The sequence below is a fragment of the Pelodiscus sinensis genome, chromosome 2 (assembly GCF_049634645.1).
Source record: "Pelodiscus sinensis isolate JC-2024 chromosome 2, ASM4963464v1, whole genome shotgun sequence".
In the NCBI taxonomy this organism is placed as follows: Eukaryota; Metazoa; Chordata; order Testudines; family Trionychidae; genus Pelodiscus; species Pelodiscus sinensis.
In genome coordinates this window covers 1,263,891-1,290,427 of record NC_134712.1, presented here as the reverse complement: position 1 = coordinate 1,290,427, position 26,537 = coordinate 1,263,891, and the positions used below count along the sequence as shown (strand labels likewise).

Below are 26,537 nucleotides of genomic sequence, written 5' to 3'. Positions count from 1 at the left end.
TTCAAAGATAGGTGCAAGGTTTGCCCTTCTCTAGTCCCCGGGACCTCACCCATCCTTTGGGGGAGGGGCTTTATAAGGCAGTGGGCAAGCGACCAAGGAGCTTGCGAACAGGTGATTGCTAACAGGGAGTTTTAAGAGGGAGTTTGGAAGGGGAGAGGGAAGGGCGGGAGGTTCTCTTGTCTTTCTTTCTTTTTAAATCCCTTCTCCTGGACAGCAGCGATGGTTGATGATGCGTCTGCTGCTGTTGTTACCTGCACGGCGTGTGCCATGTTTGTCTTCCTCCCGGAAGAAAGAACGGATTTCATCTGCACCAAGTGCAAGCTGGTCGAGATTTTGGAAGAAAAAATTAGAGGACTGGAGGCCCAAGTGTCGACCTTACGCTTGATCAGAGAGGATGAAGACTTCCTCGATAGAAGGCAGCAATTGATCCTTCAAACTCGGCAGGCAGAGGAGCCAGTGAGGACAGTACGCGACCAAGAAGAGAACTGGCAGCATGTAACTTCTAGAAGGGGAAAAAGGCCAGCACGGGATTCCCCCGATGCTATAGAGGTAAGCAATCGCTTTCAAGCTCTCTCCACAGGCTCTGCAGTGCTGAAAGCTCTGGAAGGGACCTCACAAGGTAGAAACCAGAAGGGAGCACCATCTACTGAAAGGCATGGGATGCGTAGTCCTAGGGATGGGGGTTCCACGGCCACCACCCCCAAAAGGAAACGACGGGTGGTGGTGGTCGGGAACTCCCTCCTAAGAGGGACTGAGCCATCCCTCTGCCGTCCGGACCTGGAATCTCGAGAGGTGTGCTGCTTACCGGGAGCTCGCATTCGGGATGTCACTGAGAGGCTTAGCAAGCTGATCAAACCTTCGGATCGCTGCCCCTTCCTGCTTCTCCATGTAGGAACGAATGATACGGCCAAGAATGACCTTGAGCGGGTTGCTGCGGATTATGTAGCGCTGGGAAGAAGGATCCAAGACTTTGGAGCGCAAGTGGTGTTCTCGTCCATCCTCCCTGTTGAAGAGAAAGGACTGGGCAGGGATCGTCGAACTGAGGACGTAAATGCGTGGTTGCGCAGGTGGTGTCGCAGAGAGGGCTTTGGTTTCTTCGACCATGGGACTCTGTTCCGGGCGCAAGGATTGTTAGGAAGAGATGGAATCCACCTAACGAAGAGAGGAAGGAGCATCTTCGCAGGCAGGCTTGCGAACCTAGTGAGGAGGGCTTTAAACTAGGTTCGTCGGGGGACGGTGACCAAAACCCTGAGGGGAGTGGGAAAGTCAGATACCGGGAAGAAATGCATAGAGCAAGGAGCGAGAAAGGAGGACCCCAGTTTCGAATGGAGAAGATAGTGCAATCAACTGGTTACCTGAAGTGTTTGTACACTAATGCGAGAAGCCTGGGCCTTAAGCAGGAAGAACTGGAGGCCCTGGCCCAGTCCAAGAAATATGATTTAATTGGGATAACAGAGACTTGGTGGGATGACTCGCATGACTGGAGCGCTGTCATGGAAGGGTATAGATTGTTCAGGAAGAATAGGCAGGGGAGAAAAGGAGGAGGAGTTGCACTATATGTAAGAGAGCACTATGATTGTTCTGAACTCCAGTATAAAGAGGGAGAAAAACTTGTTGAAAGTCTATGGGTCAGGTTTAAAGGAGCAAACAGCAGTGATGTTGTGGTTGGTGTCTGCTACAGGCCACCGAACCAGGTGGATGAGGTAGATGAGGCTTTCTTCGGACAACTGAGCGAAGCTTCCAGATCGCAGGCCCTGGTTCTCATGGGGGACTTTAATCACCCTGACATCTGTTGGGAAACCAATACAGCAGTACACAGGCAATCCAGGAAGTTTTTGGAGAATGTTGGGGATAACTTCTTGGTACAAGTGCTGAAGGATCCGACCAGGGGCCGTGCACAACTTGACCTTCTCCTCACAAACAGGGAGGAACTAATAGGGGACGTAGAGGTGGGTGACAACCTGGGAAGCAGTGATCATGAGATGGTAGATTTCAGGATCCTGACCAAAGGAAGGAAAGAGAGTAGTAAAATACACACCTTGGACTTCAAAAAAGCAGATTTTGACTCCCTCAGAGATCTGATGGAAAGAATCCCCTGGGATGTTAACATGAAGGGGAAAGGAGTCCAGGACAGCTGGCAGTATTTTAAAGAAGCCTTATTCAAGGCACAGAAAGAAACCATCCCGACGCGTAGCAAGAGAGGCAAACCTGGTAGGAGACCGGATTGGCTTACAGGGGAAATCCTTGGTGTACTTAAGCACAAAAAGGAAGCTTAAAGAAAGTGGAAACTTGGACAAATGACTAGGGAGGAGTTTAAATGTATAGTTCGAGAATGCCGGGGGGTTATCAGGAAGGCGAAAGCGCAAATGGAGTTGCGACTGGCTAAGGATGTGAAGGAGAACAAGAAAGGTTTCTACAGGCATGTCAACAAGAAGAAGGTGATCAGAGAGGGTGTACAGTCCCTAATGGATGAAGGAGGTAACCTAGTGACAGAGGATGTGGGGAAAGCTGAAGTACTCAATGCTTTCTTTGCCTCTGTATTCACGGACAAGGTCGGCTCCTGGACTTCTGTGCTAAGCGACGCAAGATGGGAAGAAGATGGACAGCCCTTGGTGGGTAAAGAACAGGTTAGGAACTATTTAGAAAAACTAAACGTACACAAATCCATGGGTCCAGACTTAATGCACCCAAGGGTACTGAAGGAGTTGGCAAATGTCATTGAGGAGCCTTTGGCCATTATCTTTGAAAAGTCGTGGAGATCGGGCGAAATCCCGGATGATTGGAAAAAGGCAAATGTAGTGCCCATCTTCAAAAAAGGGAAGAAGGACGATCCAGGGAACTATAGGCCGGTCAGTCTTACCTCGGTTCCTGGAAAAATCATGGAAGGGATCCTAAAGGAATCCATTTTGAGACACTTGAATGAGAGGAAAGTGATCAGGAATAGTCAGCATGGATTCACAAAGGGCAAGTCGTGCTTGACCAATCTGATTAGCTTCTATGATGAGGTAACTGGCTCAGTGGACATGGGAAAGTCAGTGGATGTTATATACCTTGACTTTAGCAAGGCTTTTGATACGGTCTCCCACAATATTCTTGCCAGCAAGTTAAGGGAATGCGGATTGGATAAATGGACGGTAAGATGGATAGAAAGATGGCTAGAAGGCCGGGCCCAGCAGGTAGTGATCAACGGTTCGATGTCAGGATGGTGGTCGGTTTCTAGTGGAGTGCCCCAAGGTTCGGTTCTAGGACCGGTTTTGTTCAATATCTTTATTAATGACCTGGATGAGGGGATAGATTGCACCCTCAGCAAGTTTGCAGATGACACTAAGCTGGGGGGAGAGGTAGATCCGCTTAAGGGCAGAGATAGGGTCCAGAGTGACTTAGATAAATTGGAGGATTGGGCCACTAGAAATCTCATGAGATTCAACAAAGACAAGTGTACAGTCCTGCACTTGGGATGGAAGAATCCCAAGCATAGTTACAGGCTGGGGACCAACCAGTTAAGTAGTAGTTCTGCAGAAAAGGACCTGGGGGTTACAGTGGATGAGAAGCTGGATATGAGTCAACAGGGCGCCCTTGTAGCCAAGAAGGCTAATGGCATATTAGGATGCATTAAGAGGAGCATTGCCAGCAGATCCAGAGATGTCATTATTCCCCTTTATTCGGCTTTGGTGAGGCCACATCTGGAGTACTGTGTCCAGTTCTGGGCCCCCCACTACAAAAAGGATGCGGACGCATTGGAGAGGGTCCAGCGGAGGGCAACCAAAATGATTAGGGGTCTGGAGCATATGACCTACGAGGAGAGGCTGAGGGAGTTGGGTCTGTTTAGTCTGCAGAAGCGAAGAGTGAGGGGGGACTTGATAGCAGCCTTCAACTTCCTGAAGGGAGGTTCCAAAGAGGCTGGAGAGAGGCTGTTCTCAGTAGTGACAGATGGCAGAACAAGGAGCAATGGTCTCAAGTTGTGGTGGGAGAGGTCCAGATTGGATATTAGGAAAAACTATTTTACTAGGAGGGTAGTGAAGCATTGGAATGGGTTACCTAGGGAAGTAGTGGAGTCTCCATCCCTAGAGGTGTTTAAGTCTCGGCTTGACAAAACCCTGGCCGGGTTGATTTAGTTGGGATTGGTCCTGCCTAGAGCGGAGGGCTGGACTTGACGACCTTCTGAGGTCTCTTCCAGTTCTAGGATTCTATGATAAGGGGATGGTTGGATGAAATAACATGATCTTGGTAACTAATTGACCATTCATTATCAGTTGGAAATAGGTCAATGGAGGGATGATAGGAGTTGCTATAGGGAACTTTCTGGGTGTCTGGCTAGTGAGTCTTGCCCACATGCTCAGGGTTTATCTGATCGCCATATTTGGGGTCGGGAAGGAATTTTCCTCCAGGGTAGATTGGCAGAGGCCCTGGAGGTTTTTTGCCTTCCTCTGTAGCATTGGGCACAGATCACAGCTGAAGGACTCTCTGCATGTTGGGGCCTTCAAAGTATTTGAAGGCTTCAATATCTTTGATATAGGTGAGAGGATTATTCTAGGAGGGGTGGTTGAGATTCTGTGGCCTGCACTGTGCAGGGGGTCAGACTAGATGATCAGAATGGTCCCTTCTGACCTTAAAGTCTATGAGTCTTTGTGACTTCTCTATAAAAGCCTGACTAGTTCTGAGATTGACTCCGTTATTTCCCTACGTGCTGGGGGGTGAATTTCAGCAGGTGTTGGCATTTGAACACATCTAACTTGTTTTGTCTTCTTGGCCTCTGCTTTTTCCTTTAGCTGCGGGACCATCACTGAGAACAGACTCGGATCCCTCAGCACCATCTGCTGCAGTGGGCTGGAGGGTCGTTATGTCACCATCGTCCACCCGGGCAAGACGGAGTATCTCTCCGTGTGTGAGGTCGAGGTTCTATCTCAGGGGTGTGCCCCACCGCCGGAAGGTAAGGAGCTGGCACAATGTGACTGGAAACCGGTTCCCTTTCATGATCTACCCCAGTCCCTTCTGAGTCCTAGTGAGGCAGCAGAAACCGTGGGAGACTCTCCCCTTCCCACTGCTCCCCTGGGCGTGGGCTGCAGCCGGCAGAGGCAGTCAGGGGTGCAGGCTCCACGTGTGAACATTGTGCCCCATCCCTGCCTGGGGAGCAGTTTCAGCCGGGTATAGAACATGGTGGCTGAGGGAGGCTCTTTGTGGGCTGGGACCCCAGCACCAGCCTTTTCTCACTCCCATTCCCTAGGTCTCTAGCTCCCACTGAGAATCTGGCTCTGTCATGGTGCCTGGTTTGTGTGTCCCTGCCAGGAGGCGGCTCTGGCTCCGTATTGGACAAAGGTCTTGTAGAGCCCCGCCCTTTCCGGCAACGGGCACGTCCCACCTCCCCTCTTCTCGCCCTCTGATTCCAGCTCAGAACCTGGCGCTGGGACGTCCGGCCACTCAGTCGTTCACGGTCGAGGATGCTAATTTAGTGAACAAGCCTGGCAGGGCTGTGGATGGTAGCCGTGATGGGAATTATGAACACGGCTCCTGCAGCCATACCTCTTTCGATTTGGGGCCCTGGTGGACCGTGGACTTGGGCAGACGGCATTCCGTCTCCATGGTGATTGTGAAGAACAGGGAAGACTGTTGTGCGAAGAGACTGCAAGGAGCCCAGATCCACGTGGGAGACTCCCTAGCGAACAATGGCAAAGACAACCCCATGTGAGTTGCTTCCCCCTTGCCTGCAGCAAGATGACTTCTCCCAGCTCAGACACAGGGGTTGGGTCTCACTGGCAGCTGGGGCTAGCACATGGCCTTTTCGCCTCCGAGCATCGCGAGGCTTTGACTCTTTTGTCAATGGTGCAGGGACACGGGTGGGCCTGGGTAAGACACAGACCATCCACTTGGCCTCCTGGGCCACCCAACTCTGAGTTGTAGGACTGTGGAGCGTTACAAAGCTAAGGAAAGATGAAGTAAACCTTGGGAGATGGACATGGAATGTCCAGCCATTTTCATGTCTACAAAGGACAGAACCTGAGAACAAGAAATGTGAGTAGATAGGGAATGTGCAGTTAGATGCAATCAGGTTCTCTTTTTTTGTTGCTGGTTTCCACCTTAGGTCTCTGAAACAGCAATGGGGGTGAGTCTCATCCTAATTCTGTCCTAATATTTCCCACCTGAACCCAGCTCCCCACCCGGAGTCCGGGTTCACTCTCCTTTATAATTGTGAATCGGATGTCCACTCCAACCCGGGGGCCCACGGCGTCTGTTGGTCCCCGGGGAACTCGCTCCGCACAGGGTTCCGTGCTACCTCCTCCGCACCTGGGGTGAAGGCCCTGGTCCGTGCCGGTGTTGCTCTGGTCCGTCCATCCGGCCAGCTGCAAGAGCAAGCCCAGCCCTCTCCCACAAGTCTCCCCCAATTTCTGGCCTCCTTCTCCCTTCCTTATGCGCCGGGGCCTCCAGCATCCCGGGTGCCCCGCCGCTGACGCACCGCCATGCTAAGGCTATGGCGCGAGCCTCCCCAGAGTCCTAGCGGCCGTCAGTGCGGGTGAGCGACACCCCATCACACACACACCCTTCTAGAACCTGTCCTCATTCTGAGTTCCTCCCTGTGGACAAACACCCGGAGAAGAAATCAGCATTACTGTGGGCTTTTTCCGGACTATGCAATACCTCAAATTTATAGGGTTGTAATGCTAAATACCACCGCATAATACGGGAATTACTGTCCTTCATAGTATGTGTCATGGCTCCTTCCCCACTCTGGCATGATAAATGCAGAAGTGGGGGCCAGCAAGTGTACCCCAAAGCCTTATCTACTAGGCTTTGGTATAAAACTTCCCCCAAAATCTTAAAAACCTAGATCTTGGGAATAAATCTTCCGCTGCCACCACCCAAATATTAATAACGAGATTAGGGGAAAGATCAGTTGGGAAATCTCACCCCTATTATAAAAATCAGGACACACAAGTAACCAATGCCAGGTTAATAAACAGAAAAGAGAAAACTTTTATTATTACAACAATATTCCTGTTTCAAGCGTAAGGATCAGACGGAAAGGTAACAAAAGATACTCATGGAGGAATTACACCATGGGCTAAAACTTAGTTAAAAAGAAAAACCAAACATCTCTTAAGCAGTGCCAGATCTCAGATCCCATCCCCAACCCTTAAAACAATAAAGCCTAACGAAACTACCTAAACTTTACCCTGCTTACAGAAAATGGAGAACGGGGTCTTGGAGAGAGAGAGATGCTTGGCCCTCTCTGTAGCTGCAGAGCCCACACCCAGAGACAAAAGGGAGAAAGGAAAAAAACCCAAATTCCTTTGTCCCAGTTTGAAAGTCCCACCTACATTCCTATTGGTCACTCCACCTGGCTAGGTGTAGTTAACCCCTTAATCCCCAGGCTGCTGGCTAACCTTCATAATCATGACAGTATGTATCCGCCGCAGTGGCGCATGGACAGTTACTAACGGGAAGGTGTTCCCTAGCAAATAATAGCACAGCTCTTCCACTGCCCATTTGGCGTCTAGTGCTTCTTTCTCTACGGTGGCATATTCTTGTTCTCGAGGTAGCAACTTTCGGCTTAAATAGAGGATGGGGTGGTCGGCCCCTTCCCACTCCTGGGACAAGACTGCCCCTGCCCCAGTGTCTGGGGAATCAGTTTGTACGATGAATGTCTTTGTAAAGTCGGGCTGAGATAGGACTGGTGGCGTGTGTCAACCGGCGCGTCTGTGCTTGAAACGTCCATTTGCATTGCTTAGTGGTTGGGCACTCCTAGTTCAGTCTGTTAGGGGTGCCGTGAGGGCGGCTAGCAGGGGGGTGCGTGTGACTCTGGGCAGTTGTCTGGGGCAGGGCCGGCTCAAGCCGTTCTCCACCCCCGGGCGCAGGGTGCATGCGCAGCCCCGCCCCCCGGCATGCTGCGTACCTTACAGCTGCAATCAGGCACACAGCACCTGATGGCAGCTCTAAGGGGCACCGCATGGCCCCCGGCCCCGGGCAGATGGCACCTGATTGCAGCTCTAAGGGGCACCATGTGGCCGGGCACGCAGCACCCCTTACAGCTGCCATCAGGCACCCCCCATAGGTTGGCGCCCCGGGCAGCTGCCCGGCTAGCCCCCCCCCTTAATTCAGCTCTGGTCTGGGGCTAGTGGGTCCTACTGTAACCGAGGGGAGAGTATCTCTCAATGTTTGCCTAAGGCAGATGGCCGTGTGTCTATGCAGGGGAGCAAGCAGTAGCCTGTGAGTGAGGGTTCTAGGCTCCTGTCTGATGCCTCGGAGGTGAGGCTGGAAGCAGAAGCAGGGCAGGGGGTAGAGAACCTGTTTGGGGTAGATGAGATTGGGGTCTATAACCCCTCATCAGTAGGGTTGCCAGGTGTCCAGTTTTGAACCGGACAGTCCAGTGTTTGAGCTTTCTGATCAGGAAACAAATTGAGAAACTAGAAATGAGAAACTAGGACTGTCTGGTATTTTCTAACGAAGATGGAATGCAGATTGAGATGGAACGTCAAGTGTGTCTGCGATTTCTGTTGAAACCACCTGGCAACCCTACTCATCTGTGTTCGGCCCGGGGCTGACTGTGGCACAGAGAGAGCTGGGTACCTGAGGGGTTTTGCTCGTGAGGCTTCCTGCTGGCTGGATTTGCAGCTGGACCTCCTGTGTGTGACTGGTTTGTGACCTGCTTTGGGAAGGGCTCCAGTCAGGGGCTGTAAGCAGCCCTGGGTTTGAGCGATTTGCCCTGAGCGGACACCCTCAGTGGTGCCCAGACCTCATAGACTCATAGGATATGTCTAGACTACAGGCTTTACGTCGACATAAGTTTTGTCAACAGAATCTGTTGACAAAACGTATGTCGACATAGAGCGTCTAGACTACATCCAGTTCTGTCGACAAAGCAAGCCGCTTTGTTGACATAACAGTGTGGACGCAAAGGACAGTGTAGATGCAATAATGCCTTCTATTGACAGAACTCTGTCGACAAAAGGCGTTATTCCTCGTAGAATGAGGTTTACATACGTCGACAAAACTGCTGAGTTTTGTCGACGTTATGTCGACATAACTCAAAGGCAGTGTGGACGCAAGTATAGTTTTGTCGACAAAAGTCAACTTTTGTCGACAAAACCCTGTAGTCTAGACACACCCCTAGACTTTAAGGTCAGAAGGGACCATTATGATCATCTAGTCTGACCCCCTGCACAGTGCAGGCCACAAAATCTCACCCACCCCTCCTAGAATAATCCTCTCACCTAGATCTCAGATACTGAAGCCTTCAAATACTTTGAAGACCCCAAGATGCAGAGAATCCTCCAGCTGTGATCTGTGCCCCATGCTACAGAGGAAGGTGAAAAACCTCCAGGGTCTCTGCCAATCTACCCTGGAGGAAAATTCCTTCCCGACCTCAAATATGGCGATCAGCTAAACCCTGAGTATGTGGGCAAGACTCACCAGCCAGACACCCAGAAAGTTCTCTATAGTAACTCCTATCATCCCTCCCTTGACCTATTTCCCACTGATAATGAATGGTCAATTAGTTACCAAGATCATGTTATCTCATCAAACCATCCCCTTCATAAACCCATCTAGCTTAATCTTGAAGCCAGATAGATCTTTTGCCCCCACTACTTCCCTTGGAAGGCCGTTCCAGAACCTCACTCCTCGAATGGTTAGAAACCTTCATCTAATCACCTGGCCCGCTTCGTCACATCATGAATAGTTCTGAGCTTGGCTCACCAGTTCCTTAGGTTCTGTCGGGTGAATCTCACCAGGCGCTGTGGGTCTAACACATCGACCTCGTTGTGTCTCCTCGGCTTCTGCTCTTCCCTTTAGCTGCGGGACCATTGATGACACCAGACTCGGATCCCTCAACACCATCTGCTGCAGTGGGCTGGAGGGCCGCTATGTGACCATCACCATCCCGGGCAGGGAGGAGTATCTCTCCCTGTGTGAGGTCGAGGTTCTATCTCAGAGCTGTATCCCACCACAATGGGGTAAGGAGCTGGCACAATGGGAATAGAAACTTGTTCCCTTTCATGTCACGCCCCAGTCTCTTCTGCACCAGCCTCTGCCTAGTGAGGCAGCAGAAACCCTGGGAGACTCTTCCCTTCCCACTGCTCCTGGGCGTGGGCTGCAGCTGGCAGGACAGCCCCATCCCTGCCTTGGGGAGTGTCTCCTGTGAGGGAGGGGATGTGGTGGGCTGACAGAGACTCTCTGGGCTGAGAAACAGGCACCAACCCGCTGCCAGCATCATCCTGCTCCCCTCACTCCTATTTCCAGGGTCCCAGCTACCTCTGGGACTTCACCCCACCTGCTCCACGCCTCTCACATGGTGCCCGGTTTGTGTGTCACTGCCGGGAAGCAGCTCTGGCTCCGTTGCAGGAGAGGGCTTTGGGACCCCCGCCCCCTTATGTCCCCAGTGACGGGCATCTCTCTGCTCCCTTCTTCTCGCCCTCTGATTCCAGCTGAGAACTTGGCGCTGCGACGTCCGGTCACTCAGTCGTCCACGTACGATCCCAATAATGAATTCTCTGGGCCTAGCAAGGCCGTGGATGGAAACCGTAACGGGACGTACAATCACGGCTCCTGCAGCCACACCAGGTTCGACACAGAGCCCTGGTGGAGCGTGGACTTGGGCAGCCGGCATTCCGTCTCCATGGTGATCGTGAAGAACAGGGAAGACTGCTGTTGGGAGAGGCTGCAGGGGGCCCGGATCCACGTGGGAGACTCCCTGGCCAACCAAGGCAAGGACAACCCCATGTGAGTTCCTTCTCCATTGTCTAGAGCGAGATGGGTCCTGCCAGCTCAGGCACAGGGGTGGGGTCTCATTGCCAGTCGGGGCCTTGGTGCGGCCTCTACTGTGCTGCAGAAGCAAAGAGTGAGGGAGGATTTAATAGCGGCCTTCAGCTTCCTGAAGGGGGTTCCAAAGAGGCTGGAGAGAGGCTGTTCTCAGTAGTGACAGGCGGCAGAACAAGGAGCAATGGGCTCAAGTTGTGGTGGGGGAGGTCCAGGTTGGATATTAGGAAAAATGATTTCCCTGGGAGAGTGGTGAAGCACGGGGCTGGGTTCCCTACGGAAGTAGTGGAGTCTCCATCCCTAGAGGTGTTTAAGGGTGTGTCTAAACTACATGGCTCCGTGAATGGAGCCATGTAGATTAGACAGATCGGCAAAGGGAAATGAAACGGCGATTTAAATAATCGCGGCTTCATTTAAATTTAAATGGCTGCTGCGCTGAGCCGACAAACTGCTGATCAGCTGTTTGTCGGCTCAGCGCTAGTCTGGAAGCTCCCGTGCCGGCCTGAAAGCCCTTTATCGACCTCCCCGTTATGCCTCGTAGGATGAGGTTTACTGGGGAGGTCGATAAAGGGCTTTCAGTTCGGCACGGGAGCTTCCAGACTTTCCCGATCGGCCGACAAACAGCTGATCGGCAGAGCAGGGCAGCCATTTAAATTTAAATGAAGCCGCGATTATTTAAATCGCGGCTTCATTTCCCTTTGCCGAACAAACAAATCTACATGGCTCCGTCGACGGACGTAGTCTAGACGTACCCTAAGTCTCAGCTTGACAAAGCCCTGGCCGGGTTGATCTAGTTGGGATTGGTCCTGCCTAGAGCAGGGGGCTGGACTCGATGACCTTCTGAGGTCTCTTCCAGCTCTATGGTTCTTTGGAGCTGCCTGGGGCTAGGAGTGCTTTGCGGGGGTGCAGGGGCATGGCCATGGGTGAGCTGGGTGGGGTGCAGCCCCCCCTTGGCCTCCAGACAAACCCCAACTCAGCTGTAGCGCCAGTGGAGGGGGGACACCGTCTTCCTGAGTTGCCCGGGGTGCATGACGCCTCTTTCATCCACGGCTCATCCCCTCTTGGACTTCGCCCCACCTGCTGCCTGCCCTTCCTGCCACTGCGCTTCCCGCCCCGTGTGCTCCTTTCCCTGGACAGGCAACCCCCTCCCTCCAGCCCCGACTCTTTCTGCCCCCACACCTCATGGGCAGCAGGTGATCTGGCTGTTGGGGGAGGCTACCCCCAGGCTCCTCCCCTTCCCACTACAGTCCCCCCCCCCATCTCCTCTCTTGCCACAGCCCAGAGCATCCCATCCTTGTATGCCCGCCCCAGCGGCCTCAGCGCCTCCAGTCCAGGAATCCTGAGCAGGCCCCAGCCCCAGCCTGCCCAAGTCCCATGTGGCAGGTCGTCTGGTCGCACCAGCCCCAGCCTGGGCCACAAACAGTGGGAAGGGACGGGGAGCTGAGGCCCACATGGGGGTGCAGCGTGGGCATGGCCACACCAGGCTGCGTGGGGATGCTCGTCCCACCCCTCCAACACTGTTCTAGTCCCCCTCATCCTCCTGCCCCTCCCCTCCAGCGCCCCCTGCATGCTGCAGAAGAGCTGAGAGCAGAGGGCGGGGGGGATGCAGATGGTCGGGGAGGCGGCTGGGGGTGCTGAGCACTCACTGTATTTTCACTCCTCTTGTGCCTGCTGAGCAGCAAGGGGCAGGTGGAAGTGGGGAGGGAGCCGCCCTCCTCCCTCCTGTCCCCTTCCCGCGCCTCCCAGCATGGCCCCCCCACCTGAAGGTCAGGCCCCGCCCAGATTTCCCCTCCTAGCTGCGCCCCGGCAGTGGTGATCTGAGCTCTGGGCGGGAAGGGAATTGCATGGCACTGAGCACAGCGCCCCCTGCTGGGCCGTGCAGGGTGGAGCCGTCGCTCTCCAGCCCCCGTGTGTTCTGTCTCTGCCCTCACCGCCGTTCTCCTGAATCCTCGCACCCGGGTCCCCGGGAACTGATGTTCCTGGCTCCAGAGACTCCTGAGGCCTGGAGGGACCTTCCCAAGCCCCTGGTGTGAGCTGCCGTGTGACACGGGCCAGGGACCCTCACGCAGTGATTCTGTGCTGAGCCCGCAATCTCTGTGAGCTCCAGCGTGTCTGTTCGACAGGTGTCCGGCCTTGACCGAAGGGCTCCAGGGGAGGAGAATCCACCATGTCCCCCAGCAATTAGTGTTAGGGGAACAGCCCTTGCTGTTAGCAATGTGAGCCCGGGTAGTTCCTGTCTGAACGGGGCTGTAGGGGGGGACTGCTGGGCCGTCTGTGACCATTCTCCCCTCGCAAATAAACAGAAGGGCGGGGCAGGAATCCACCCCCAGGGGCCATCCCTTTCTTCCCCCCATGCTGAGACAGGACCAAGGAACCCTAGACCAGAGCACAAAGCACGGCAGCTGCTCTCCAGAGCCGCATGGCATTACTGTGTGATCAGGAGCACCTGCCACTGTCTGGGGAGGGATTTCTGCTGGGAGCAGCTCCCCCTTAGGGGCTTGACACTCGTAGCTCCCCCCTTTGGATCCTCTTCCCTCCCGGACCCATCTCCTAGGTTGACTTTCCTGAGCTGCCCCTGAAAGAAACGAAGCAAAAGAAAGTATATTTCTTCCAAGAAAACCTGTGGAACTCCTTGCCAGAGGATGCTGTGAAGGCCAAAACTATACAGGATTCTGAAAAGAACTAGATAAGGAGAATAGGTCTCTCAGTGGCTATTAGCCCATGTGTGGCCAGAGATCCAGCACTATGTTCTGTATGTCCCTCACCTGGCATTGGCCACTGTTGGCAGACAGGACACTGAGCTGGACACTTTGGTTGGACCTAGGCTGAGGTTCTTACATAAAATCCAGATGTATCTGCCCCTAGAGTGTAGTGTCCCAACCTATGGCTTGGGACCCAAATATGGGTCGCCGTTACATTTCAAAAGGGTCACCAAGTGTCTCCCCGGGTGACTCTGTCCTCCCTGCTCCCCCCGATTTTGAATTGCCTTGCGTCAACCAAGTCTTCCTGAGTTGTCAAAATGGGTCCCCATCTGGAAAAGGTTGGGAACCGCTGCCCTAGAGAAACCCACTAGACCCCACTGCCCTCTCTGAGCTCTCACGGGGCCTCTTCCCTCCACAGAGGTAGTAAAAAAAGGAAGGGTCTGTAGTAAAATTTGAAACCCGACAGTATCCCGTAAATGACTCGCCACAAGCCCTCAGAACATGTGCCAGAGCTGAGTGGGTCTAATGTGTCTTTCCCTTATATGGGAGTTAGACATTTTCCTTCCCTTTATTGAATTGCTCCTGCTAGTTTTCACGCCAGTTCCCCACATTATCAAGATGATTTTGAATTTCCATCCGTACCCCCAATGCTCTTACAACCCCTCCCGGCTTGGTTTCACCTGCAAATTTTATAGCCCTACTCGGTGCGCCAATGTCAACGTCATTAATGAACCAAGGGTATGTCTACACTACCCCGCTAGTTCGAACTAGGAGGGTAATGTATGCATACCGCACTTGCTAATGAAGCCCGGGATTTGAATTTCCCGGGCTTCATTAGCATAAGCAGGGAGCCGCCATTTTTAAATCCCCGCTGCTTCGAACCCCGTGTAGCGCGGCTACACGGGGCTCGAACTAGGTAGTTTGGACTAGGGTCCTATTCCGAACTACCGTTACTCCTCGTGAAACGAGGTGTACTGGTAGTTCGGAATAGGCACCCTAGTCCGAACTACCTAGTTCGAGCCCCGTGTAGCCGCGCTACACGGGGTTCAAAGCAGCGGGGATTTAAAAATGGCGGCTCCCCGCTTATGCTAATGAAGCCTGGGAAATTCAAATCCCGGGCTTCATTAGCAAGTGCGGTATGCATACATTACCCTCCTAGTTCGAACTAGCGGGGTAGTGTAGACATACCAATAGAGACCAGGGCCCAACGCAGGGCACATCCCTGAAACTTCCTTCTACATAAAGGCCCTCAATGTGACATTCACTATTGTTAATGCCTCTTGGCGTGCGTTTCAAACACCTGTGTACCCACCTGATGGTGATTTTACCTAGATCGTCTTTCCCTCATTTGCAGACAGGAGTGTGACATGGGGTTCTCTCAAAAGCCTTCCTAAACTCTAGTGAGATCACATCTAGGGTGTGTCTAGACTACACGGCTCCATCGATGGAGCCATGTAGATGAGGCAGGACGACAAACGGAAATGAAGTGGCTATTTAAATAATCGCCGCTTCATTTAAATCAAAATGGCCGCCGCGCTGTGCTGATCAGCGGTTTGTCGGCACAGCACGGCAGTCTAGACGGGTCTCTGCCGACCCCAGAACCCTTTGTCGGCAGATCCTTTATGCCTCGTGTGACAGACCGGGCCGTGTCTGGGCACTGCTGAGGGCGCCCGCTCAGGGCGAATTGCTCAAATCCGGGGCTCCTTACAGCCCCCAGACTGGTGACCTCTCCAAACAGGCCACAAACAAGTCCCACAGAGCACTTCAGCTGCCTGCCTGAAGCCTCCCGAGCAAAACCCCTCCGACACCCCAGCAATATCCGTGCCCCAGATGGCCCCGGGCCTATACACAGGTGGGGGGTCCTAGCACCCAATCCCACCTACCCCGAACAAGTCCTGTCCGGTTCCAAGAAACCAGCCACAGATCCCTGGTCAATTTACCCTCTGGACCTTACCCACAAATCACGCTGGGCCAATCCTTTAGCATCTAACAACTAAAGGTTTATTATTACAAGAAAGAAAAGCATGAGAGTAAGGTTGCTAAAGGATAGTACATTACATGCACCGAATCTCCCAGTCCTCGATGCAGGCTCTAGCAGGGATGTTACAGCTGCTGGTTTAAAAGTTCTTGTTGCGCATCCTAGGATCAGGATGGGTTCACAGGTCTTCCTGGCTCTTTGATCCCTGCAATGCTGCCTCTGGGATGAAGTGCTGAGCTGAGAACCAAGATGGCGTCGACCACATGGCCTCTTTATACCTCCTTCCTGGCCTCTTCTTGGCTGCAGGAGATCACCTGGTCCTCAGCCTCTCTCTACTGGCCGCTCTTAGGTCTCCACCCTCATGCTTTAGGTGTGTCCTTGGCCCATTGAGTGCCATTGTCCCACAGGGCCTTGCTAATTAGCATGTCCACAGGCCGGGCTCTGCCCAATGCTCAACCACATGCAGAGAAATATTCAGTATCCACACAGATTAGAGATTCCTAACTATACACACAGACATTATACAACCACATAAATAGCGTACATAGGATTAGCAGACAGTGAGCTTCTATTCAACACCTCACATGGCCCCCTTCTATACCATTTTCTGGGGCCAACACCCCCACCTATGGGTGCAGCAGCGATCTGGCTGCTCCCCTCCATATCCAGTAATGTGACACCTCGTGAAGCAGGATCTGCCGACAAAGAGTTTTGGGGTCGGCAGATCCCTGTCTAGACTGCCGCGCTGTGCCGACAAACCGCTGATCGGCACAGCATGGCGGCCATTTTGATTTAAATGACGTGGCGATTATTTAAATCGCTGCTTCGTTTCCCTTTGTTGAGTAAACATTGATGGAGCCATGCAGTCTAGACGTACCCCTAATGCTCCCCTCCCTCACCCATAAGGCCGATTAGTCTGATCAAGAAGAGCATGCGCGAGACATGGCATGAGCTGTTCTTTGCAAATCCACATCAGTTGTGCCATATCACCGTATGATTCGGGGGTTGGAGCACACGACCTATGAGGAGAGGCTGAGGGACTTGGGTCTGTTTAGTCTGCAGAAGAGAAGAGTGAGGGGGGATTTGAGAGCAGCCTGCAACTCCCTTAAGGGGGGTTCCAAAGAGACTGGCGAGAGGCTGTTCTCAGTGGGGGCAGGTGCCAGAACAAGGAGCAATGGGCTCAAGTTGCAATGGGGGAGGTCTAGGTTGAATATTAGGAAAAACTCTTTCCCTAGGCGGGTGGGGAAGCGCTGGGCTGGGTTCCCTGGGGAGCGGGTGGAGTCTCCATCCCTAGAGATGTTTAAGTCCTGGCTTGACCAAGCCCTGGCTGGGTTGATTCAGTTCTGATTGATCCTGCCTTAGGCAGGGGGCTGGACTTGATGACTCCTGAGATCTCTTCCAGCTCTATGATTCAATGATTCTCCTCCCGCTGCTTTCAGACTGTTCAATCGTTTGTTTCCGTGTCTCATGGGGCACTGAAGTTGGGCTCATTGGTCCACAATCTGGAAACAGGGAAGAAAGAGGAACAGCAAAGACAGGGCCCAGGTTTGCCCTTGTCCCATGCTCTGGGACCGCACCCTCCTTCGTGAGTCTCTGCACAAGCATGAATAGTCCTGAGACTGGCTCAGCTAGTTCATGAAGCGCTGTGCGGTGAATTTCAGCAGGTGCTGTCACTTGAACACCCTCATCTTCTTTTGTTCCCTTGGCTCCTGCTCTTTCCTTTAGCTGTGGGACCATTAACGACACCAGACCCGGATCCCTCAGCACCATCTGCTGCGACGGGCTGGAGGGCCGCTACGTCACCATTGTCATCCCGGGCAGGGAGGAGTATCTGTCCCTGTGTGAGGTCGAGGTTCTATCTCAGGGCTGTGCCGCACCACCAGGGGGTAAGGAGCTGGCACTGTGTGAATGGAGACCTGTTCCCTTTCATGTTACCCCCAGTCCCTTGTGTGCCGAGCTCTGCCTAGCGAGGCAGCAGAAGCCCTGGGAGACTTTTCCCTTCCGACTGCTCCCCTGGGCGTGGTCTGCAGCTGGCAAGACAGGTGGGGGAGGTTTCATGTGTGAACGTCGTGGCCCATTCCTGCCTGGGGAGCAGTTCTTGCGGGGTATGGGACATGGTGGCTGAGAGGCGCTCTCTGGGCTGAGACCCCAGCACCAGCCTTTTCTCACTCCCGTTCCCTGGGTCTCTGGCTCCCACTGAGAATCTGACTCCCTCGTGGTCCCTGGTTTGTGTGTCCCTGCCAGGAGGCGGCTCTGGCTCCAGGTTGGACAAAGGTCTTGTAGAGCCCCGCCCTTTCCGGCAACGGGCACGTCCCACCTCCCCTCTTCTCGCCCTCTGATTCCAGCTCAGAACCTGGCGCTGGGACGTCCGGCCACTCAGTCGTCCACATTCGTGGATAAGCTTGGAAGAGCCGTGGCTGGAAGAGCCGTGGATGGGAAACGCAATGGGAAGTGGGAAGAAGGCTCCTGCAGCCACACCCATTTCGAAGTGGAGCCCTGGTGGACCGTGGACTTGGGCAGCCGGCAGTCCATCTCCGTGGTGATCGTGAAGCACAGGGAAGACGAGTGCTGCGGGGGGAATCTGAAAGGGGCCCAGATCCACGTGGGAGACATCCTGGCCAACCACGGCAAGGACAACCCCCTGTGAGTGGCTTCCCCCTTGTCTGCGGTGAGCTGAGACTCCCAGCGTGGGCACAGGCCTGGGGTCTCATTGCCAGCCGGGGTCAGGGCACGGCCTTTTCACCTCTGAACGTCCTGTGGCTGTGAGTGCTTTACGGGTGGTGCAGGGGCATAAACACAGGTAGGCCCGGCTGGGCATGGCCCTCCCACTAGGCCCACTCAAGTCTGACCTGGAGGGCTCCGTTCAGCCCGTACAGCTAACCAGAAAGGGAAAGCCACCCCAAAAGGCCATGTTTTCCACCCCACCCCATGCTGGGGCAGGACTAACTAACCCGAGATCAGAGAGGTTCCCAGTGGTGTAAGGGCATAGCCATGGCTGGAGTGCGGCCCATCCACTTACCATCCCGCCCCATCCAAATCTGAGCTGTAGGGCTACGTTCCCCCATGCAGAGACACAGAAAGGCGGGGCGGGAATCCACCCCCAGGGGCCATCCCTTCCTTCCCCCCATGCTGAGGCAGGACCAAGTCACCCTAGACCAGAGCGCAAAGCACGGGAGCTGCTCTCCAGAGCCCCACGTCGTTACTGTGTGATCGGGAGCACCTGCCATTGCCTGGCGAGGGATTCCTGCAGGGAGCAGCTCCACCACAGGGCTTGGCACTCGTAGCTCCCCCTTTTGGAACCTCTTCCCTCCCTGACACCTCTCCTAGGTTGCCTTTCCTGAGTCGCTCCCTGAGCCAAAGAAATAAAAGGAACTATTTCTTCACTGTCAACCTTTGGAACTCCTTGCCAAAGGATTCTGTGAAGGCCAAAACTATAACAGGGTTCATAAAAGAACTACATCAGTTCACAGAAAATAAGTCCCTCAGTGGCTATTAGCCCATGTGGCCAGAGATGCAGCATCCTTTTCTGAATGTCAGAGATCAGTTTTGGGGCCAATTTTATTTAATCTTTTTATTGCTGACCTTAGCACCAAAAGTGGAAGTGCCCTGATAAAATTTGCAGATGACACAAAGTTGGGAGGTATTGCCAATTCAGAAAAGGATCAGGATATCATACAGGAAGATCTAGATGACCTTGTAAATTGGAGTGATAGCAATAGGATGAAATTTCATAGTGAGAAGTGTAAGGTTATGCACTTAGGGATTAATAACAAGAATTTTAGTTATAAGCTGGGGACACATCAGTTGGAAGTAACGGAGGAGGAGAAGGACCTCGGAGTCCTGGTTGATTATAGAATGACTATGAGCCGCCATTGTGACATGGCCGTGAAAAAGGCTACTATGGTCTTGGAATGTATTAGGCGAGGTATTTCCAGTAGGGATAAGGAGGTGTTAGTGCCATTATACAAGGCATTGGTGAGACCCCAGTTGGAATACTGGGTGCAGTTCTGGTCTCCCATGTTTAAGAAGGAGGAATTCAAACTGGAACAGGTACAAAGAAGGGCCACTAGGATGATCCGAGGAATGGAAAACCTGTCTTATGAAAGGAGACTCAGGGAGCTTGGCTTGTTTACTTTAACCAAAAGAAGGCTGAGGGGGGACATGATTGCACTTTTTAAATATATTAGAGGGATAAATACCAGGGAGGGAGAGGAATTATTTAAGCTTCATACCAATGTGGACACAAGAACAAATGGAAATAAGCTGGCTAGTAGGAAGTTTAGACTTGAGATTAGACGAAGGTTTCTAACCATTAGAGGAGTGAGGTTCTGGAACGGCCTTCCAAGGGAAGCAGTGGGGGCAAAAGATCTATTTGATTTCAAAATTAAACTAGATGGATTTATGAACGGGATGGTTTGATGAGATAACATGATCTTGGGGTATGTCTACACTACCCTCCTAATTCGAACTAGGAGGGTAATGTAGGCATACCGCAATTGCAAATGAAGCCCGGGATTTGAATTTCCCAGGCTTCATTTGCATAAGCAGGGAGCCGCCATTTTTAAAACCCCGCTGGTTCGAACCCCGTGCAGCGCGGCTACACAGGGCACGAACTAGGTAGTTCGAACTAGGCCTCGTTCCACGAGGTGTACCGGTAGTTCGGAATAGGAAGCCTAGTTCGAACTACCTAGTTCGTGCCCCGTGTAGCCGCGCTGCACGGGGTTCGAACCAGCGGGGTTTTAAAAATGGCGGCTCCCCTTTATGCAAATGAAGCCCGGGAAATTCAAATCCCGGGCTTCATTTGCAAGTGCGGTATGCCTACATTACCCTCCTAGTTCGAACTAGCGGGGTAGTGTAGACATACCCTGAGATCTAGGTGAGAGGATTATTCTAGGAGGAGGTGGGTGAGATTCTGTGGCCTGCACTGTGCAGGGGGTCAGACTAGATGATCATAATGGTCCCTTCTGACTTTAAAGTCTATGAGTCTATGTCCCTCACCTGTGTTTGCCAGAGCCTGGGAAAGGGTCATGGGGTGAATCACGCAATGATTGCCTGTTGGGTGCATTCCCTCTGGGGCACCCGGTATTGGCCACTGGGCTAGATGGACCTTTGGTCTGTCCGTTTTGAGGTTCTTACCTAGAACCCAAATGCATCTGCCCCTGGTGCAGCCCACTAGACCTCACTGCCCTTCCTGAACTGAGATAGAGCCCAGGACTTCTAATGGGGTCCCTCTCCCTCTAAAGAGTTAGTAAAAAAAAAAGGAAGTGTCTATCTGAACATTTGAAACCCGACAGTATCCCATAAGTGACTTTCCACAAGCCCTCAGAACATGTGCCAGAGCTGAGTGGGTCTAATGTGTCTTTCCCTTATATAGGAGTTAGACATTTTCCTTCCGTGGAACAGCACGTCCCTTTATTAAATTGCTTCTGCTAGTTTTCACGCCAGTTCCCCACATTATCAAGATGATTTTGCATTTTCTTCCTTACCCCCAATGCTCTTACAACCCCTCCCGGCTTGGTTTCAAATGCACATTTTATAACCCTACTCGGTGCGCCAATGTCAACGTCATTAATGAACATAGAGACCAGTGCCCAACGCATGGCACATCCCTGAAACTTCCTTCTAGAGACAGCATCAGCTGTTGTTAACTACTCTCAGCATGTGTGTTTTCAAACACCTGTGCACCCACCTGATAGTGGTTTTATCTAGACCGTCTTTCCCTCATTTGCTATGACAGGAGTGTCTCTCGAAAGCCTTCCTAAAATCAAGACGTAGCACATCTACCACTCTCCTCTCCCCCCATTAGGTCAGTAAGGATGTCAAGAAGAAAATTAGAGAGGTGTGGCAAAATTTGTGCATTAGCTGCTTTCCCATTGTCTGATAGTTTATTTCAGTGTCTTATGAGTTATGGAAGTTGCACTGTTTATTCTAGAAACAGCTTTTAAAACCAATGGTGCCTTAGAGTCTAATATATGTATGTATGTTATCATGAACTTTCGTGAGCAACACCCATTTCCTCCCATGAAAAGATCTTTGCCACTTCCTCTTTGTTCCCGATTTTCAAAGCAAGGAGTTGTATTCACCCTTCTCTCGTGCTCTGGGACCTCACCCGTGCTCCGTGAATTCTCTGTAAAAGCATTAATAGTTCTGAGATTGGCTCTGCTACTTCCCTAGGTTCTGTCGGGTGAATTTCACCAGGCACTGCGCATTTGAAAGCATCTAACTTGATTTGTCTCCTTGGCTTCTGCTCTTTCCGTTAGCTGCGGGACCATCGATGACACCAGACCCGGATCTCTCAGCACCATCTGCTGCAGAGGCTTGGAGGGTCGCTACGTCACCATCATCATCCCAGACACGCCGAGGATATTCATGCTGTGTGAGGTCGAGGTTTTCTCTCAGAGCTGTGCCCCACCACCAGGGGGTAAGGAGCTGGTACAATGTGAATGGAAACCTGTTCCCTTTCATGTTACACCCCAGTCCCTTCTGCACCAACCAGGCAACAGAAGCCCTGGGAGACTTCCCTTCCCACTGCTCACCTGGGCATGGGCTGCTCCTGGCCCAGCACCAAGCTGCTGTCGCTCCCGTTCCTCGAGTCACTGGCTCCCACGGTGAACCTGGCCCTCACAGAGTCCCTGGTTCGTGTGTCACCACCGGGAAGCGGCTCTGGCTCTGCTGCAGAAAGGTTTTGTGGAGCCCCACCCTTTCTGGCAACGGGCACGTCCCACCTCCCCTCTTCTCACCTTCTGATTCCAGCTCAGAACTTGGCGCTCCGACGTCCGGTCGCTCAGTCGTCCAGGTATTTGGGGATTAAAGTAGACGCGATTGGAAATGTCGTGGATGGAAATCGTGATGGGGATTTTAATCACGGCTCCTGCAGCCACACTCAGCGCGACACGGAGCCCTGGTGGACCGTGGACTTGGGCCGCCGGCATTCCGTCTCCATGGTGATGGTGAAGAACAGGGAAGACGAGTGCTGTTGGGAGAGGCTGCAGGGGGCCCAGATCCGCGTGGGAGACTCCCTGGCCAACCACGGCAAGGACAACCCCCTGTGAGTTGCTTCCCCCTTGTCTGCGGTGAGATGGGTCCTTCCAGCTCAGCACTGGGCTTGGGTCTCATTTGCTGGGGGGAGCCTCAGCCTGGTGCCTTCCGCACTGAGCAGCCGGATGCTGGGAGTGTTTCCCAGTGGTGCAAGGGCATAGCCATGGCTGGAGTGCGGCCCATCCACTTACCATCCAGCCCCATCCAAATCTGAGCTGTAGGGCTACGTTCCCCCATGCAGAGACACAGAAATGCGGGGCAGGAATCCACCCCCAGGGGCCATCCCTTCCTTCCCCCCATGCCGAGGCAGGACCAAGTCACCCTAGACCAGAGCACAAAGCACGGCAGCTGCTCTCCAGAGCCGCATGGCGTTACCGTGTGATCGGGAGCACCTGCCGCTGTCTGGGGAGGGATTTCTGTGGGGAGCAGCTCCCCCTTAGGGGCTTGGGACTCGTAGCTCCCCCTTTGGAGCTCTTCCCTCCCGGATCCCTCTCCTAGGTTGAATTTCCTGGGGCGCTCCCTGAGCAGCTGCCCTGAGCCCTGCAGTGCTAGGAGCTTCCTCTGTGATCTGTGCGTCCGACTGAGCCCCACAGCCCTGCCCTAGTGCCAGGAGCCACCACACAGCCCTAGAGCACCACTGAGTGGGCCTTGGGGGGAGCTGCAGTACCTCCCCCCTTCCCGAATTCTGAAGCAGTTTTCTGCTCTCCCTTGGCCCAGACAGAGCCCTTAACAGCCACAAGCCAGAGTGTGACTGCGATGAAGTTGGGGCTGGGAGCAGCAGAGCCGTTGGGGCCGGGGTGGGGGGGTTGTATCCAAACAGAGGCAGGGCGATTAAGGTCACAAAAGGCTTGTCAGGAAGGTGAACTAAGGCTCATGAGCTGATCCCTAAAGCATTGCCAGGCACAACCGTTCCAAGATGGGAAACAAAGGGTGGGCAAACGGGAGTTTTGCGAGGGAATTTAGAGGCAAAGTGTGTGTGGGGGGAGGGGGCTAGATATGCTTAATATTCTGCAAACTAACAGCAAAACCACTTGCTTAAAACACAATCAAGAACAGAGGGTATGTCTACACTAGCCCCCTAGTTCGAGGAGTAACGGTAGTTCAAATTAGAGATCCTAATTCGAACTACGTACTCCGTGCCGCGTGTAGCCGCGGGCACGGAGTTCGGACTAAGGGACTTCTAAAAATGGCGGCACCCGGGAAGATGCAAATGAAGCCCGGGATATTTAAATATCGAATGCCTACATTAGCCTCCCTAGTTTGAACTAGGGGGCTAGTGTAGACATACCCAGAGTTAGCTCTGGGAGTGAAAAGAGGATGCAGGTAGAAGCCCAGCAGCCGAGTGCGGACTATCACAGCTATTGCACACAATGTAGCATTTAGGGTTACCTAGGGACAGGTCAGGTGGCCTATGTGTGATTTCAGCGCAAGGTGCTCCAGGCCTCAGGGTCCGGGTGTGAGCTTTGGAGACCAGAATAGCTGGACTGAAGGAGCTATGGGAGGCAGAGAGGCACATAGATGAGACTTTCCAAGACGCCGTAGAGCAGTCCCGCTTCTGGACAGGCAGCCTGTGTGCTGTTGAAGAGGCTGAAAGTCTCAAGGAAGGAGCAGAGGGAAATGAAACCATAGCTGGGACCTCCCTTCCTGATGATGGTATTTGTAATGGGAGATTCGACATTAGAAACATAGACAGCTGGGTGTGTGATGACCAGGAGAAGTGCCTGGTAACGATATAAATAACGGTGTAGACGTAGCCTGAGTGAAACATGCTTGGCGGCTTTCACTTGCACATTTAAAACCATGAATGATTTTATATCCCATATTTCTAACTTTACACACAAAAATGATACTTACGACAAAATAAGCGACGAGGAATCCTGTGGCACCTTATAGACTAACTGAAGTGTAGGAGCATAAGCTTTCGTGGGCAAAGACCCACTTCGTCAGATGCATGTTAGTCTATAAGGTGCCACAGGACTCCTCGTCGCTTTTTCAGATTCAGACTAACACGGCTACCCCTCTGATACTTGACAAAATAAGGTACACCGATCCAGCAGACTGTGACATCACGTTTGATAGGTTACATAAGGTATTTTGTCCAAAGCATCTTCGAGTGATGCATATTTGTGTCCATGAGTCCATTTCATATAGCATGGGGGAGGGGTGAAACCATCACAAAGCCTTTGACAAAGTCCCTTTGTGGCGTAGTGGGGGATACCTTGCTGGTTGCTATGCTGGGCAGAGGGTTGTGAGTGACCTCCACTGGCTGCTGGCTGCAGCACGGCCCAGCAGGGCAGGGGATGAGTCATTATGCAAGGGGGCTTTGAACCTGTCTGACCAGTGATCTCCCAGGGAGCAGAACAATGGGAAGAAGGGGAGTGGAGCCCTGGCTGGGGGCAGGGCTGGAAGTGAGGGAGTTAGGATTCTGGCTGGTATCATGGAGGAAGCAGCCTAGGCAACGGGCTGGGATTTAGGGGCCCAGGCTCCCCCATCTCAAGGGGGGCTGAGGCATCCTAGGCCTGCCCTGTAACCAGATTCCATCTGTGCTGTGCTGTATCCTGGAGAAGCAATAAACTCCCTCTATTCTTCTGGCTGGTGGAGTCTGTCTGTGCCATTACGGGGGTGCAGGAGACGGGAAAACCCCAATGCGCCTTCACACTCTTGCCAAAGGCTCTTAAGCAAAGGAAGCTCTCATGGAGTAAGAGAGGAGGTCCTCCCATGGATTGGTAATTGATTCAAAGGGCAGGACTAAATGGTCAGTTTTCAGAATGGGGAGAGGTAACTAGTGGTGCCCACAGGAGTCTGTCCTGGGACCCATCCTATTCAACTTATTTATAAATAATCTGGAGAAAGGGGTAAGCAGTGAGATGGAAACATTTGCAGATGAAATCAAACTGCTGAAGGTAGCTAAGTCAAAGGAGACTGTGAAGAGCTTCAAAATGAGATGACTGGGCAACAAAATAGGGAATAAATTCAATGTTGATAAATGCAAAGTAATGCCCAACTATATGTATAAAATGATGGCTTCTAAATTAGCTGATGCCATTAATAAAGAGATCTTATAGGCATTTTGGATAGTTGTCTGAAAATATCTGCTCTATGTCCAGTAACAATAAAAAAAACCAAAGCAGAAGATTGTAACTCATTCGGAAGGGAATAGACAGAAAAATATTGTATTGCCTCTGTATAAATCCATGGTATGCCCATACATTAAATACTGTGTGCAAATTTGATCACCCCAGGAGAAAAATAAATTGGATTTGGAAAAAGTACAGAGAAGGGCAACAGAAATTTCGGATGAGGATTACTGAATACATGCCACATGAGAAGAGATCAAACAGACTGGAACTTTTTAGTTTGCAAGAGAGCACTAAGGAGGAGATGTAATGGAGGTCTATAAAATCACAAGTGATGTGGAAAAATTGAATAAGGACGTGTTATTTACTTCTTCAGATAACACAAGAACTAGGAAAATGTAAACAACAACAATGGTCCTGTAGCACCTTTAGAGACTAACCAAAAATATATAGACGGTATCATGAGCTTTCATGGGCACAACCCACTTCTTCAGATGACAAATATGGAGCACGATAGCTACCTTCCGGAAACCACCGACTTCGTGAAGAAACTCCAGAGTATCAGTGATCTTCCTGAAAATACCAGCCTGGCCACCCTGGATGCAGAAGCTCTTTGCACCAATATTCCTCATGATGATGCCACTGCACACCTGGTGACTAAGCTTTGTGGTTTTGTTCTCACCCACAACTATTTCCAATTTGGGGACAATTTGTATCTTCAAGTTAGCAGCACTGCCATGGGCACCCGCATGGCCCCACAATATGCCAACGTCTTTCTGGCTCGTCTCAGCTCTTGCCCCCCTGGCACCCTTATTCTACTTACACTACATTGATGACATTGTCATCACACGGACCCACAGAAAGGAGACCCTGGAAGAGTTCCACAGGGATTTCAACAACTTCCACCTCACCATCAACCTCAGCTTGAACCAGTCCACACAAGGGATCCACATCTTGACACTACAGTACAACTGCAGTAATTACTCGTTTAAC

At 52.3% G+C, this 26,537-nt stretch overlaps 1 protein-coding gene across 1 annotated transcript in view; it reads left to right on the top strand.

The window, feature by feature from the left end:
* The window catches only part of LOC112547121 (uncharacterized), a 54,359-nt gene that overhangs the window by 10,955 nt on the left and 16,867 nt on the right, over positions 1-26,537 (top strand). The window contains exons 6-13 of the mRNA XM_075919947.1: positions 4,770-4,930; positions 5,388-5,682; positions 9,787-9,947; positions 10,419-10,713; positions 17,155-17,315; positions 17,775-18,072; positions 21,690-21,850; positions 22,183-22,477. Of these exons, the coding sequence (XP_075776062.1) occupies positions 4,770-4,930; positions 5,388-5,682; positions 9,787-9,947; positions 10,419-10,713; positions 17,155-17,315; positions 17,775-18,072; positions 21,690-21,850; positions 22,183-22,477 (1,827 nt within the window). The remainder of the gene's footprint in view (positions 1-4,769; positions 4,931-5,387; positions 5,683-9,786; positions 9,948-10,418; positions 10,714-17,154; positions 17,316-17,774; positions 18,073-21,689; positions 21,851-22,182; positions 22,478-26,537) is intronic.